This window comes from Stegostoma tigrinum, chromosome 31 (assembly GCF_030684315.1).
Source record: "Stegostoma tigrinum isolate sSteTig4 chromosome 31, sSteTig4.hap1, whole genome shotgun sequence".
In the NCBI taxonomy this organism is placed as follows: Eukaryota; Metazoa; Chordata; class Chondrichthyes; order Orectolobiformes; family Stegostomatidae; genus Stegostoma; species Stegostoma tigrinum.
The window spans coordinates 26292430-26307261 of record NC_081384.1 but is presented as its reverse complement, the minus strand read 5'-3'; the positions used below and the strand labels follow the sequence as shown (position 1 = coordinate 26307261).

At 40.0% G+C, this 14832-nt stretch overlaps 1 protein-coding gene across 2 annotated transcripts in view; it reads right to left on the bottom strand.

The window, feature by feature from the left end:
* spop (speckle type BTB/POZ protein) overlaps window positions 1–14832 on the bottom strand; it is a 125990-nt gene that overhangs the window by 17534 nt on the left and 93624 nt on the right. For both annotated transcript variants that reach the window (XM_048560920.2, XM_048560921.2), the window contains one exon: window positions 2014–2191. In XM_048560920.2, the coding sequence (XP_048416877.1) occupies window positions 2014–2191 (178 nt within the window). The remainder of the gene's footprint in view (window positions 1–2013; window positions 2192–14832) is intronic.

Here is a 14832-nt window from a genome sequence, read left to right as displayed (position 1 = left end):
TAACTGGTGATGTATGCAATCACTCGGGGTGTGTCCCAGCAATGAACACTGGATTTTACATGGGTGTGGAGGTTTCTTTCCCGAGGATCTGCTTCAGGGGAGTGTTTCACTAGCTATCAGGTGTTGTGAGAAGGATTTGATCCCCATCCTCCCGCCTTAGTGAATGCCATAAAATTCAATAATGTGCCAGTACAGAAGCCACTGTTGGCCTCAAAAATATCCCAATTGAATCTTTCATGCTCCCCTCAGGGAATATTTAACAAGTCGTGAAGCAGCATTCTGCTGTTGGTTAGACCAGGAGAAGTGAAGCACAACATAGCATGTTGGGTTCTTGCTGCACAGTGGTAGTATCCCTACTCCGAGCCTGGAGGCCCAAGTTCAGGTTCCACCTGTTCCAGGGCATGTCATAACATCCCTGCACAGGTTGATTAGAAAATATCTACCATGTTGGCTCTGGTCCATGTGGGGCCTGTCAGTTTCTCCAAAAGACTTACTCTCATCTTGACTTAACTCTGATTTTTGGAAATATTTCTATTTAAAAGTGATGCCAAGGTATTTTGGTTTTGGGTTATAGGTAAGTAGCTGGCCCCAAAACTGGACATTGAAATCTTCCCTTGCCCTAAGAGTTGATCAGATGGATAGCTGAAACAACAATCTTGGCAGCTTTATGTTGTTTTCTGTCCAAAATAGCTTTAATTTATAAGGGGGTAGTAGGAACTGCAGATTCTGGAGAGTCTGAGCTACCAAGGTATAAAAAGCTGGATGAACACGGCAGGCCAAGCAGCATCAGAGGAGCAGGCAGGCTGACCTTTTGAGCCAAGACCCTTCTTCAGAAAATTCTGAAACAGCCTTCCTGCTCCTCTGATGGTGCTTGGCTTGTTGTGTTCATCCAGCTCTACACACCTTGGTATCTGTTCATTTATATGTCCTGGGAAAGTAATCACATCTGATTATGGAACCTTAACAGATTCAGTTGCTGCACAGATACAAACTAGAAAGCATCTCCCAGGATAGGAGCGCAGTTTGTGAACTATGGGTTTTTTTATTTTATTTTGTTGTCCTGAAAAGGTGCGAATTAATGCTGCCAAGGAGGTACTGAATGATGGCCACCAGGCTCCTGGTGTCAGCAGCCGACACTACATGTGAGTTTGCCTCAGTGTTAACACTACATACACATCGGGGCATGTCATTACTAACACCAGAAAACGAACTGCCGTGGACTTCCATGGATGCTGTAAAACATGAACAATCCAAAATGGGACAGCATATCCAATACTATTTCAAAGTACTAAATGATTATTTTATTTTAGTTATATTCAGTTGTACAACTAAAATAATTGAAAGCAGCCCACGAGCCTACAAACACAAAGGAAGATTTAACAATGACATTCAATATACTTCTGGAGCACAAGGATAAAGCTGGCAAGTGCACTTAATTGCATTAAAAATAAGTGGCTGTGACTTATAACTCAAGAACCCATTGCCATGCCCAAAAGATCATCAAAAGCATCTTGAAAATTACCAACATAATTAAGGATTTAATGTGCTTGGACTAACACTAAGCATCATTCTAAGTAGTACAACATACAATTCTTGAGAAGATATATTTTAAACAAGAAATTTACTTGACTGCTTCATCCACTTCATGAGTTGAACCTATATAACTTATTTCTATATTTGCTAATCCCCATTAAGAAATTAATTATTGATTCCATTTTAACAGCATTCAGGAATGCAAAGGAAGGGTTTATATAACTCAAGAACCCATTGCCATACCCAAAAGATCACATGTTTCTCTTTCAGATGCTGATCAATCTATACTATGACATCCTTTGACTTTACATCAGATTTTTAGAATCCTGGGTCTTTAAAAAAAATACTGGAAGATCAGAAACAATAAATACGAGATTAAATCAAGTAAACTTGATATATTTTGTATGAAAAGAAACATCATTTGATACCAGCTTTATAAATATTTCAATAAAAAGCTTTGGGTGGAAGAATGTTGCAAACCTGCAAGAATTGCTTTGTGTGCTTGGAACTCTTGCCCAGCTACACAAAGGCAACAATCTGTAAACCGAGAGTTTTCCCATAGTCCTCCAAGTTCATCTGCTAAGCGACATTCAGGAACTTTCACCATATTCATGGTGTTCTGGCCTGATATATTCACAGAATCCTGGACCACACTAACCTAGAGTGAAAAGAAAACATATTATGTTGCAACAATACACAGTTACTGACACTAGATCGCGTTCCAATCAGCATTACTTGAAATAAATCCAGCTCCACCAGCATTAAAACAATGCCAATTATAAATTTTGCACAAAAATTATAAGTCAGGGGCCATTTATATAATGCAGGTTAAAAAGAGCAAAAAGAAACTACTATGTATTTCTTACTTTGAAATGCCACTTTTCTTAAATTCAAGTGTCAATATAACTACGTGCCCCATAGTGTGACTAGGTCTCCAAGATTTATTCAATTTTGAAAGCAACTGAAAAAGCAATGTTCATTACGAAAACAGTATGATTTTGACTTCAAATCATCTCCCATCAGAATTACTGTAAACATTTTTGTTGCCCTTCAAAAAAAGACGCTGACTTGTATAACTCACAGCTTAATTTCCAGCTGAAGCATATATTAATTTAAACAGCTTATAAGTAAACACATTCAAATTGTCAGTGATAAGAAAACAGCAAAGAATGACAAAATTATCGTTTTTGAGTAAAGAGCAACATGTTTTATTCTGGCATTGCTCATCAATAAATTAAATGTGAAATATTCTAACATATACATTCAATCAGAATGGAGGGGTTAAAAATAATTACTTCCAACTTTGCACATACAGTAAACAATCATCTTTATCCATGAAAATGAATCACACGCACTTTAACAGCAAGGAACAACCATGCGCACTCTCCATTGTTGAAGGTTAATGACACTTAGTGCAGTGATTGTATCTAGCTTGGCTTTGTGCAAATATTACAAGAATACTGATTTGAATCTTGTTAGCTGGCAGACATTGGTGGTTAAGGAATTGACCAATATTATATAAGTCATGTGAACTGTTTAGAATGATGTAGAACAGTCAAAATGTGGAATTTGGACAAATATGAAGCTTCTTTCACTTGGATACAGTTACAGTATCAGATGACAGCATTCTATAATGAATTTTGCAGAAAATGGCTGAAGAAACCTTACCATTACCTGCCTAGAATATGGTCGAAGATGAACAAATATCCACAGAATTTATGAATGGAGTGGCTAATTCTGTTTCATTATAACAGGTCATCAAAACATGAAAATATAAATTCACACAGCTTTACAAAACTGTTTTCAAAAGCCATGTAACAGCTGCATTACTGATAGGTAGAGGTCATTTTAATAAATTGATTAATTACTTAAAGTTACAAAAGACTTAAAATGTCAAAGAGGAGGAAGTAAATCAGACAAAATTGATATTGAATAACGCGGGCTGTGAAATGTATAGGCATCCAGGTGGGTTTTGACTATAACACCTTTCCTCCTCTTATTATTTCACTCACAGGACATGGGTGTCGCTGGCTAAATCAACATTTTATTGCCTATCCTTATCCTTGAGAAAGTGGAGTGAATCACCTACTCACGCTGCTGTCCATCTATTAAAGGGTCACCCACAGTGCTTTCAGGATTTTAACACTGAAAGATAATCCTCAGTCAGGATAGTGTGCGATTTGGAGAGGAACTTGCAGCTGGTGTGTCCACATATCTGTTGTTCTTGTCCTTCTGGGTGCAGAGGACACAGATTTGGAATGTGCATGGCAAAGGAACCATGGTAAGTTACTGCAGTGGAACCTGTAGGTGGCACATTACTGCCACTGTGCAACAAAGTGGATAGACAGTCATTGCTTATCACTTATATGATACACATGTAACTTGTTATTTATCAGCCAAAGCCTGAATGTTTTGGCCTTGATACCTGATTATTTGGGTTAAGACAAGATAATAATGTTCAATAAAAATGTGTGATTTCTCCAAGGAATTTGTACTGCCTGTGTCCTAAAAAGCACCCTTGCTAGATCAAATGGATAAACAATCACATTAAATTCAAACAAGATCAAGGCTCAAGAAATCCTGATTTGCATGCTGAAAATTATTAGGCCAATTCAAAATAATTGCCATTTTTTTCCACTTTTAAAGGCTAACAGACCAATGGATTGAAATTAGACACCAAGTTCTTCAAATGCCCTAAGCAAGTGAAAGGGGGGGGAAGGGGACTCAAGTGACTCATGGTTACAAGAGATTCTTTCACACATCATGCTCTTGAAGGTTGAAATGATGGTCATGACTTTTATAACTACCTGCTACAAGTTTTCAGAGTAGAGGCTTCATGACACCCTCATGACACACAGCTGGTGCAATTCCAGTTGTTTTAAATCAGCCCTTTCAAAATGCACAAAAGCAAGCTATATTCTATTTCAGAGATAGGAAAATCTGCGGATGTTGGAGTGAGAAATAACAGCGTGGAGCTGGAGGAACACAGCAGGTCAAGCAGCATCAGAGAAGTAGGACAGTTGACGTTTCAGAATTGACTATAATATGGCCATAATCTCTTATTAATTTAATTTAGCTATTTCTAATGCACAGACAGTACAGCATTATATTGGCAGCTTCCTTTTTAGGAATATACCAATGCCATAGCCAAACAGATAGGGGTGGCACGGTGGTCCAGTGGTTAGCACTGCCGCCTCACAATGCCTGGGACCAGGGTTTGATTCCACTCTTGGGCGACTGTCAGTGTGGTGTTTGCACATTCTCCACGCGTCTGCATGGGTTTCCTCCGGGTGCTCCAGTTTCCTTCCACAGTCCAAAGAAGTGCAGGTTAGGTGGATTGGCCATACTGAAATTGCCTTAGTGTTCAGGGATTTGTAGGTTAGGTGATTTATAGGGGGATGACTCTGGGTGGGATGCTGTGAGGGTTGGTGTGGACTCGTTGGGCCGAAGGGCTTGTTTCCACACGGTAGGGATTCTATGGAAATAAGCTGGATCTTGACTGTAACATCTACAGCTTTTTCAATGACAAATTGTGCTGTATTATTTATTCCATAAAATTCACTTCCCATTTGTACTATATACATAATGTGTCGAGGCATAAGGATGATTAAATTCTAGAATTGTAGCACACAACTACAATGCTAAGTTTTGATCCTTATTAGGCACATGGTTCGTGAAACAATTTTGAGAGTGTCAAAATTACACTCAGACAAGTCAGTTTACAATCTATGCATTTGAAATGATTTCTCAGTTTCTAGGTCGATGAGATCCACATTCTTAGTTCAATTAATAACCAAGAAGAAACTATTCCTCTTCCCGATCGCCATCTAATAAATGGCATGGTCATGAAATCAAAACCACAACAAGGTGCAATTACCACAAGGTCAAACACTATTTTGATTCATGTCTGAGTAACAAAACAGTGGGCTATGGCTATCCCTGGAGCCACGGGTTTGTAATGGTTTTCTATAGAAAAGATGGGAGAAAACTGGGAAAAGAAACTGAAAATAAAAAAAAAAACTTTCCCTAACCCTAACCATACACTACGTTGTAAAAATTCCAAAGTCAATAAAGGAAATTTTTTAGTTTTGATGACTGGGCACAAAAAAAACGGAGTTTCAAACTATATTCAGGAAAGTAAAATCACCAGCTCGTGGAATGATCAAGCACTTCTGCTGGTGGTTGATGGATTAAGAAAAAACCTACTGCAAACAGATGAATGCCATAAATTACAACTCTCAATTCAAATAAAACTGCTCTAATGCTTTATTTTTCCCTAACTTTAAGAACTGTTGCTACAACTTCAGGTCCAATACACAACTCACTAGTAATGTGCCAGTGTTCAAGGGGGAACGTAATCAAACTTACACAATTAAAATTTTCATTTTCCAGCAGTTATAACTCATAATACACAGAAACTAGAAGACAAAACAGGAGTGAGATCCTCACTTTATAAACATACATGATTATGTTACAAGAGATCCATGGATGACAAGCAGGTTCCACACCTGAGTGCATTCATAAATTAATTTGGACACAAGTCAAAACACAATACAGTACCGTATCAAACATCCGTTAAGCACGAGCGAACTTTCACATGTTGTATCCTTAAAAATGAAGAGATACAGGATCATGCTCACAAGTAGAACCTTCATGAGTTGGGTGTTCATAAATCCAGGGCCCCTATATCTGAAAATTTTGGCTGCTATATTGATATTGTTAACGGACAGAGTTGCTTGCTTTTGCAACCCAACTTTGGTAGCATACATCAGGTGTAAAGACTCAAGCCAACGGAAGCAAAGTGGAATTCGACCCACTTCGACAGAGTGCCCACTTTCCAAATCTTAAGTGTCAAACCTCTGGATTCAGATTCAGGTGCAGCAGCACCAGCTTTAAGGGAAACTGAAATATAAATGCATCCTTAGGAAAAACACTGTTCCAACCTTTGGGTTAACAGTTCATGGTTCGGCACTTCCAAACTTTATCCTCCATAAACTATTTAAAAAGAAAAAAACTGCAGATTGAAAATTATCCTCAATTACATAGGCACTTCACCCCAAAATTTATGAACGGCTTCAACATCAAGCAGGCCGGGATGCTGACAAATAAAGAAACATTTCCATCAATTATTTTTGCAAAGGTTTCTGCAGAAGTTGTTTTAAGGAAGTCATAAATTACAGATTCTGGCTGGTTTGTCAATACAGTGAGTTCCAAGAGAACTATTACAAAAATCTTTGCAAAACAGTTAAAATATGCATACAAACTACAACAAATATTTCTAAAATTATGCTCCTTGAAAATATTTTGAACAAATTCAATAGCATCACAAGGAAATTCATTCTAAGTTCACAGGGATGTATTTGAAACTGGAATCAGATGTTGACTTTTTAAAAACTTTGCACGCATGCTACGTCAAAATAAAAATACGATGCACTGAAACAAAACCGAATTTAACCTGGTTCATATAACTTATATATTCAAATAAAAAATCAAGGAAACATGAAACTGGTTTTTAATCAGGTATATACGGCAAGTAAAACACACTGATAAAGCCCCAGCTCAGTTGCTAGCTCTCTAGCCTGAAGTCAGAAATCAAGTTTCAATACAAAATTGGAACATAAAAATCAAGAAATGAGAAAGAACTGCATCATTGGAGGCTCCATTTTTAGATGAGATGATGGATGGAGACCGTCTCTGTCATCTCAAGTGGTCTGAAAATCCCATAGCATGGTGTCAAAGATCTCCAAAGTGTAATCCGAATATATTGGTGACTACTACTTATCCATCACAATGTCACAAATGGGTTCTTTTGTCATTATCGTGTGCGTTTGCATGTGCGTGTGCAGGGGGGAACCTAGCCATTTGCAAAATGGTTGCCCACTTTCATGCATCACAACATTCTTTGTAGGACGTCGGAATGTTCGAAAGGCACAATACAGGAAAATAAAATTACAAGGTGTAGAGCTGGATGAACACAGCAGGCCAAGCAGCAGAGGAGCAGGACAGCTGACGTTTTGAGCAGAGACCCTTCTCCAGACATGGGTCTAGGCCCCATAGGTTAGCTTTCCTGCTCCTCTGATGCTGCTTGGCCTGCTGTATTCATCCAGCTCTACACCTTGTTATAAGACGGATAGATGGATAGAGGAGAAGATTGATGGAGAGGAGTCAGACAGGTCAAAGAGGTGGAGGTGGAGCCAATAAAAGGAGAGTATAGGTGGGGAGTTAGGGAGGGGAAAAGGTCAGTCCAGGGAGGACAGACAGGGCAAGGGGGTGGGATGAGGCTAGTACGTAGGAGATGGAGGCGGGGCTTGAGGTGGGAGGAGGGGATTGGTGGGAGGAAGGACAAGTTAGGGAGGTGGAGACAAGCTGGGCTTGTTTTGGGATGTGGTTGGGGAGGAGAGATTTTGAAGCTTGTGAAGTCCACATTGATACCATTGAGCTGAAGGGTTATCAAACGAACTATTTTAAGGTATCAGTGCATAAATGACTGATTCAGAAACCTGAGTGCCTACCTTCATTTTTACAGCATTGAAAGATCTAATCAAAAACTGTACAGCTACAATGATAGGAGTTTCCAACCAGCACCCCATTTCCAACCTACTAGCCTCATTCCACCCTCTTGACCTGCCCAGCCTCTCTGGACTGACCTAACGCCTCCCTACCTCCCCATCGACACTCACCTTTACTGGCTCCACCCCCACCTCTTTGACCTGTCTGTCTCCTCTCCACCATCCATCTTCTATCCACCTCCCCCTCTCTCCCTATTTATTTCAGAATTCCCTTCCCCTCCCCCATTTCCGAGGAAGGGTCTAGGCCCAAAACGTCAGCTTTCCTGCTCAGCCTGCTGCATTCATCGCGCTGTATACCTTGTTATCTCAGATTCTCCAGCATCTGCAGTTCCTACTATCTCTGATACAGGAAAGGCAGTTTTTTTTTTTAACTAAATATTTTCAGATTTAACATTCCAGTACAGGAAACTGACATCAGGCTTTATGTGAGATAACTTTTTAAACTAATAGTGAAGAACTTAAAACAGATGGCGGCTGGAAACTCCCATCATTGAGATTGCTCAATGTCCCATTTAATTGTTAAAATTTATAGGATAAAGGGACATTGAGGAATCGCGACAGACTATATTCTTTGGAATTACGTCAAAAGGGAGCTACATCCTTATCTATTCTGCAGGCAATCAAACAGCATATGGCTACATAATGATGACCATAAGAGGGATACTTACAGCTTCATTTACCACTAGCTTTATATAGCAGTTGGCATTAAGTTTGATAAAGCTGTACAATTTTTAATCAGATCTTTCAATATTGTAAAAAAAAAGGGCACTTAAGTTTCTGAATCAGTCATTTATGCACTGATACCCTAATATAGTTAGGGTTCAAACAAAGCTATTATCCTTTCTATTAAAAAAATTCAGTCAAACTTTTTTTAAAAACTTTGATATTCACAAGAAATACACAAGGCCTATATTTCCTCAACTGTCTAAATTCATACTTCATATTCAGTAATTCAGCTTGCCCCATTAACAAGAACAGAACATTATTTTGTGCAGCCAATTTATCCCATATTCATGGGCAAATTGTGTACAGAAATCATGACTATGCCTGAGAAGATTTAATACATTTATTACATTTTATTCATGCACACTAACTGAGAGAACTGTGTCACTAGGAGCATTCAAATTGATAATGAGAAATTTTGGACAGTCTCTTGCAACGTTAAGTTGACAAGGCATCAGGACTGCACCAAAAGATATTAATGAGCGAGTGTGTGGAAATTGCAGGGCACCGGCCACAAACTTACAGTCTTCCCTAGACTCAAGGAGGGGATATTTGTAGACAGTATGCCCTCATTCAAAAAAGGTTGCAAGACAAAAAAAATTGCACTTGTTTAACTTCAGTTGTAGGAAGATTGTACAATTATTTCGTACAGAATTAGCCAAATGGAAATGAGTGTGTTGTATAAGAAGAGCCAACGTACCTTTGCAAAGGGGAAGTCTGATCTGTTGATATGGCGTACATGGATTTTCAAAAGGCATTCAATACAGTGCCACACAACAAGCCTACAAATAAAATTGGCTCACGGAACTAAGTGGACAGTAGCAATTTATCCAAAATTGACTGAGTGAAAGGAAAGAGAGTAATGGTCAATCAATAGCTTTCAGTCTAGAAGGTTTGCAGTGGGAAAGTACCCCAGGAATTGGAATTGGAACCCCTTGCTTCCTAACAAGCATTATGAACTGAGAAGATTAGTGCATAACTCTGAAAGGGCCTGGGTAAGTTTGTGCATTAAGCAGATAGGAAGCAGATTAAACGCAATGTGGACACATGAGGTGATGCACTTTTGTAATAAGCACATGGACAGACAATATAAAATAGGAGCAAACAATATTTAAAGGATTGCAGGAACAAAGAGACCTGGGTACATGTGAATAGATCACCAAAGGCAGCAGAACAGGTCGGGAAAGCAGTTAATAAAGTATATATAGTCCTGTGCTTTATTAATAGAGATAGAGCTAGAAGATAATGATGAATTGGTACTAGACACTGCTTAGCTGGAGTGTAAAGTACAGTCCTGGGTGTTGTACTATAGGAAGGTTCTGAACGCATTGGTGAGCATGTGAATGTGATTTACAACTATGATTCCAGGGATGAGAAACTTCAGCTCAATAAAAGACAGATTGGACAGCTTGAAAGGTTCAAGAACGAGGCGCTACAGATTTAAAATGATCTATAAACCCGCCAAGTGCACTGTAAGAAAAAGACTTTTAATGAACTAATTCAGGTCTGGAATGCTCTGCTTGAGGCAGGACCAGCTGAGGCATTCCACAGAATATTAGATAATCTTCTGAACAAAAACAATGAGAAAGGGTATGTGGAAAGAGGCAAGCAATAGCACGGAGTATTAATACTTGGAGAGCCAACGTAGGCGTAATGGGCCAAACTCACCTGCTTTGTAACAATTTTGTGATCTTGTCATTCTAAGAAGATTGGAGGACAGCACAGCACTAATACTGGATGGCAATGAGGTGTTGGAGAAAGATTTGGGTGTGTTGAAAGCTGCAAACAGGTGGAGGAGAAGAACAAGAAAGGTTTACTTTTGAGCACAGTTGTATAGGATATTATTTATGACTTTGCAAGGGAGAGTTTTGATACTGTGGCAGAATTCTGATTGCAGAGATTAAAGCATGGAGAGATCCAGGAAAGATAGGAACAACTTTGCACCGACTTTGGAAAGGAAACAGAAAGTGGCAATGAGACACATTCTTATAAATAAAAGTCAAGAATGTTAATGCTAGAGATCTGAAATGCAAACAAAGTGCTTCAGAAATTTGCCAGGACTGGCACTATTTGTGGACAAATAATCAGAGTTAACATCGAGCCCATCAAATCTTCAAAATGCTGTTCCAAAACGATAGCACCAAATTGGATAGTTCCACATTCAACATTCAACATTTCAAAAACAGAAAAACCACAAGTTACAAGTTTGATAAATTGAACTGCATTTATTTCAAAGCAAGAGGCAAAGCACCTTGTTCTTGAACCTTTCAAGTTCTCCAAGCCATCTTTTATCAAGCTGAAGGTTCCCAACCCTGGAATCATATTTGTAAATTACATTCACATGCTCACAAGAAAGGCAAATGAACCCAGAGCGTGGTTAGGATCATGGGACTGGGATATCATAGTTATCACATAAATACAGCTCAGGGAGGGGCAGAACTAGCAGCTTTGTGTTTCAGGTGTAGATGCTATAGGAAAGCTAGAACAGGAGGGGGGGGGGGCAAGACAGGGGGAAAAGCAACATTTTTGGTTGCAACTGCTGCACTTAGGAAAGATACTCCTGGGAGAACAACCTGTGAAGTTATATGGGTGGAACTGAAAAATAGGAAAAGGGGTACAAAGCAGAAGTTGCTGGAAAAGCTCAGCAGGTCTGACAGCATCTGCTAAGAAAATGCTAATGTTTCAGTTCTGAGGAAGGGTCACTGGATTTGAGGCATTAACTGATTTCTCCTCAGATGCTTTCAGACCTGCTGAGCTTTTCCAGAAACTTCTGTTTTGGTTCCTGATTTACAGCATTATCAGTTCTTTTGTGTTTTTTTTGGACAGGAAGGTAATGATCACCTTATTGGGATTGACTATATGCTTCCCTCACTCCCCAGGAGCCAGCAGAAAATTGAGAAGCAAATACGTAAGGTGATCTCAAATATCTGCAAAAGTAATAGGGTTGTAACAGTAGTGGCTTTCAACCTATCAAGCATAGACCAGGGCTGCTAGTGTTAAGGCCTTCGAGACGAATTTAAATATGTACAAGTAAATTTTCTTCCTGGGTATGTGGATGTACCTGCTAGAGAATGAGCAAAGCTTGACCTTCACTTGGGAAATGAGGCAGGATAAGTGACTGAGGTGTCAGTCAGGGACCGCTATCAGTGTTCACAATTCAATTAGTTTTAAAATCATGTTTGACAAAGGGTAGATCTGAACTAAAAGTTGAATGTTTAAATTGAAGTAAGGCCTACTTCAATGGTATTAGGCAAAAGAAGTTTGAAAAATTGATTAGCAGAGGCTATTCGCAGGTAAAGGGACAGGAGGAAAGTAAGAAACCTTTAAAAAATGAGGTAACAGGAATTCAGAGACAGTATGTTCCTGTTAGGATAAAGGGCAAGGCTGGTAGGTGTAGGGAATGCTGCAATACTAGAGAAATTGAGGCTCTGTCAAGAAAAAGGGAGGAGGCTATGTAAGGTGTGGACAGCTGGGATCAAGTAAATCCCTAGGGGATTATAGTGGCAGTAGCAGTATGCTTGAGGGAAATCAGGACAGCAAAAAGGGGACATGAGATATCTTTGTCAAATAGGGTTAAGGAGAATCCGCAAAGATTCTACAAATACAAATACATCAAGGGAAAGACAGTAACTAGAGAGATACTAGAAATAGTAACCAAGCAAGTATTTAATATTAGTGTTTACTATCTAGAGGGTTACAGAAGCTAGAGAACTTGGGGAAATAAACAGTACTATCTTAAAGTTTCCATTATCCAGAAGTGGAATGGCTGGGGTGTCTTAAAGCAAAAAGATGGATAAATCTCTGGGACCTAATCAGGTGTTTCTCAGAACTTTGTGTGAAGCTGTGGAAGAGACTGCTGGGCCTCTTGCTGAGATATTTGTATCTTTGATAGCCACAGGTGAGGGTACAGGAAAGCTGGAGGTTCGCTAATGTGGTGCCATTATTTAAGAAAAGGCTGTAAGGATAAGCCTGGAGCGATAGGTCAGTGAACTTGATGTCATTGGTGGCTAAGTTACTGGAAGGGATTCTGAGGGACAGGATTAATATGCATTTGTAAAGAGAAGAACTGATCAGGGTGTGCCAACACGGCTTCGTGCACTGAGAAATCCTGTCTCAGTAAACTGATTGAGTTTTCTGGAGAAGTCACAAAGAAGATTGAAGAAAACAGAGCAGTAGATTGCAGCATGGTGTTCAATAAGATTCTGCACAGTAGACTGGTTAGCAAGGTTAGAACTAGTCATTTGGATACAAAATTGGTTCAAAGATAGGAGGTAGAGAGTGATAACGGTGGGTTGTTTTTTGGCATGGAGGCCTGTGACCAGCAACATGCCGCAAGGATTGGTGTAGAGTCCACTGCTTTTCGTCACTTTATATAAATGATGTGGATGAGAATACAAGTTTAATTAGAAAGTCTGCAGATGACATCAAAATTGGTAGTGCAGTGGACAGTGAAGGAGGTTATTCAAAACTACAACGGGACGTGACCAGATGACCCAATAGGCTGAGGAGTGGCAGATGAAGTTTAATTCAGATAAATGTGAGGTGTTGCATCTTGGTAAACCAAACTTATACAGTTAATGGTAGTGCCCTGGGAAGTGTTGCTGAACAAAGGGACCAAGGGCCGCAGGTACATCGTTCTTTTAATATGGAGTTGCAGGTAAGCAGGGAGATGAAGGCATTTGGCACTGAACTGCATATAGGAGAAGGAATATATCATTACAGCTGTGCTGGGCATAGGTTAGGCCACTTTTAGAATACTACATTCAATTCTGGTCTCTCTGCTATAGGAAAGAGGTTGTTAAATTTGAAACAGCGCAGGGCAGGAAAGGTTTACAAGGATGTAGCCAATGTTGAGGGATGAGAGCTATAGGGAAGAGGCTGAATAGGATGAGGCTATTTTTCCTGTAGCGTCGTAGGCTGTGGGGTTGGTTACCCGAGAGGTTTATAAAATCATTAGGGGCATCGATAGGGTGAATAGCCAAGGGCTTTTCCCCCAGGCAGGGAAGCCAAAACTAGTGGACCTCGGTTTAAGATGAGAGGGGGAAAATTTAAAAAGGGACCCGAAGAGCAACTTTTTCAAGCATGTATGGAGTGAACTGCCACAGGAAAGTGGAGAATGCTGGTACAAATACAACTGGATGCATACAGGAATAGGAAGGGTTTAGAATGACATGCGCCAAAGGCTGGCAAATGGGAGGAGATGAATTTAGGATAACAAGCCGGCATGGACAAGTTAGACCAAAGGGTCTGTTTCTGTGCTGTGTAATTCTACAGCTCAATGACAAGCATCAGCAGGGACTGGATTAGAAACAATCCACATAAATATACCCAAAACTGGACGCCAACTTCTACCTTTAAAACTACCATTGACTATTTAGTCACACATTACCATAAAGACAAATATGGCTCAAACCAAATACTCTCTTCATCCAACTCATTGTAAAATCCAACAAGGAGTTGAAATTTGCCCATTTAAGGACAGATCAAAGATCAGTATTCTCTCAGCTTTAAAATTTAACACGAGTTCAAAGATAGAGAGGCACATTGTAAAAGCTACATATACACACACACACACACACACACACACACACACGCGCACACACGCACGCACGCACGGAGGGCAGCACGGTGGCTCAGTAGTTAGCAGTGCAGCCTCACAGCACCAAGGACCCGAGTTTGATTCCACCCTTGGGTGACCGTCTGTGTGGAGTTTGCACATTCTCCCAGTGTCTGCGTGGGTTTCCTCCGGGTGCTCCGGTTTGCTCCCACAGTCCAAAGATGTGCTGGCTAAGTGGATTGGCCATGCTAAATTGCCCGTAGTGTTCAGGGGTGTGTGGGTTATAGGGGGATGGGTCTGGGTGGGATGCTTCAAGTGGCAGTGTGGGCTTGTTGGGCCGATGGGCCTGATTCCACACTGTAGGGAATCTAATCTAATATCTGCTAGCATAAAAATCATAAAATTCTCAACGCAATTCTGCTAATCACTAAGTGAAAGTCAGATTATCTA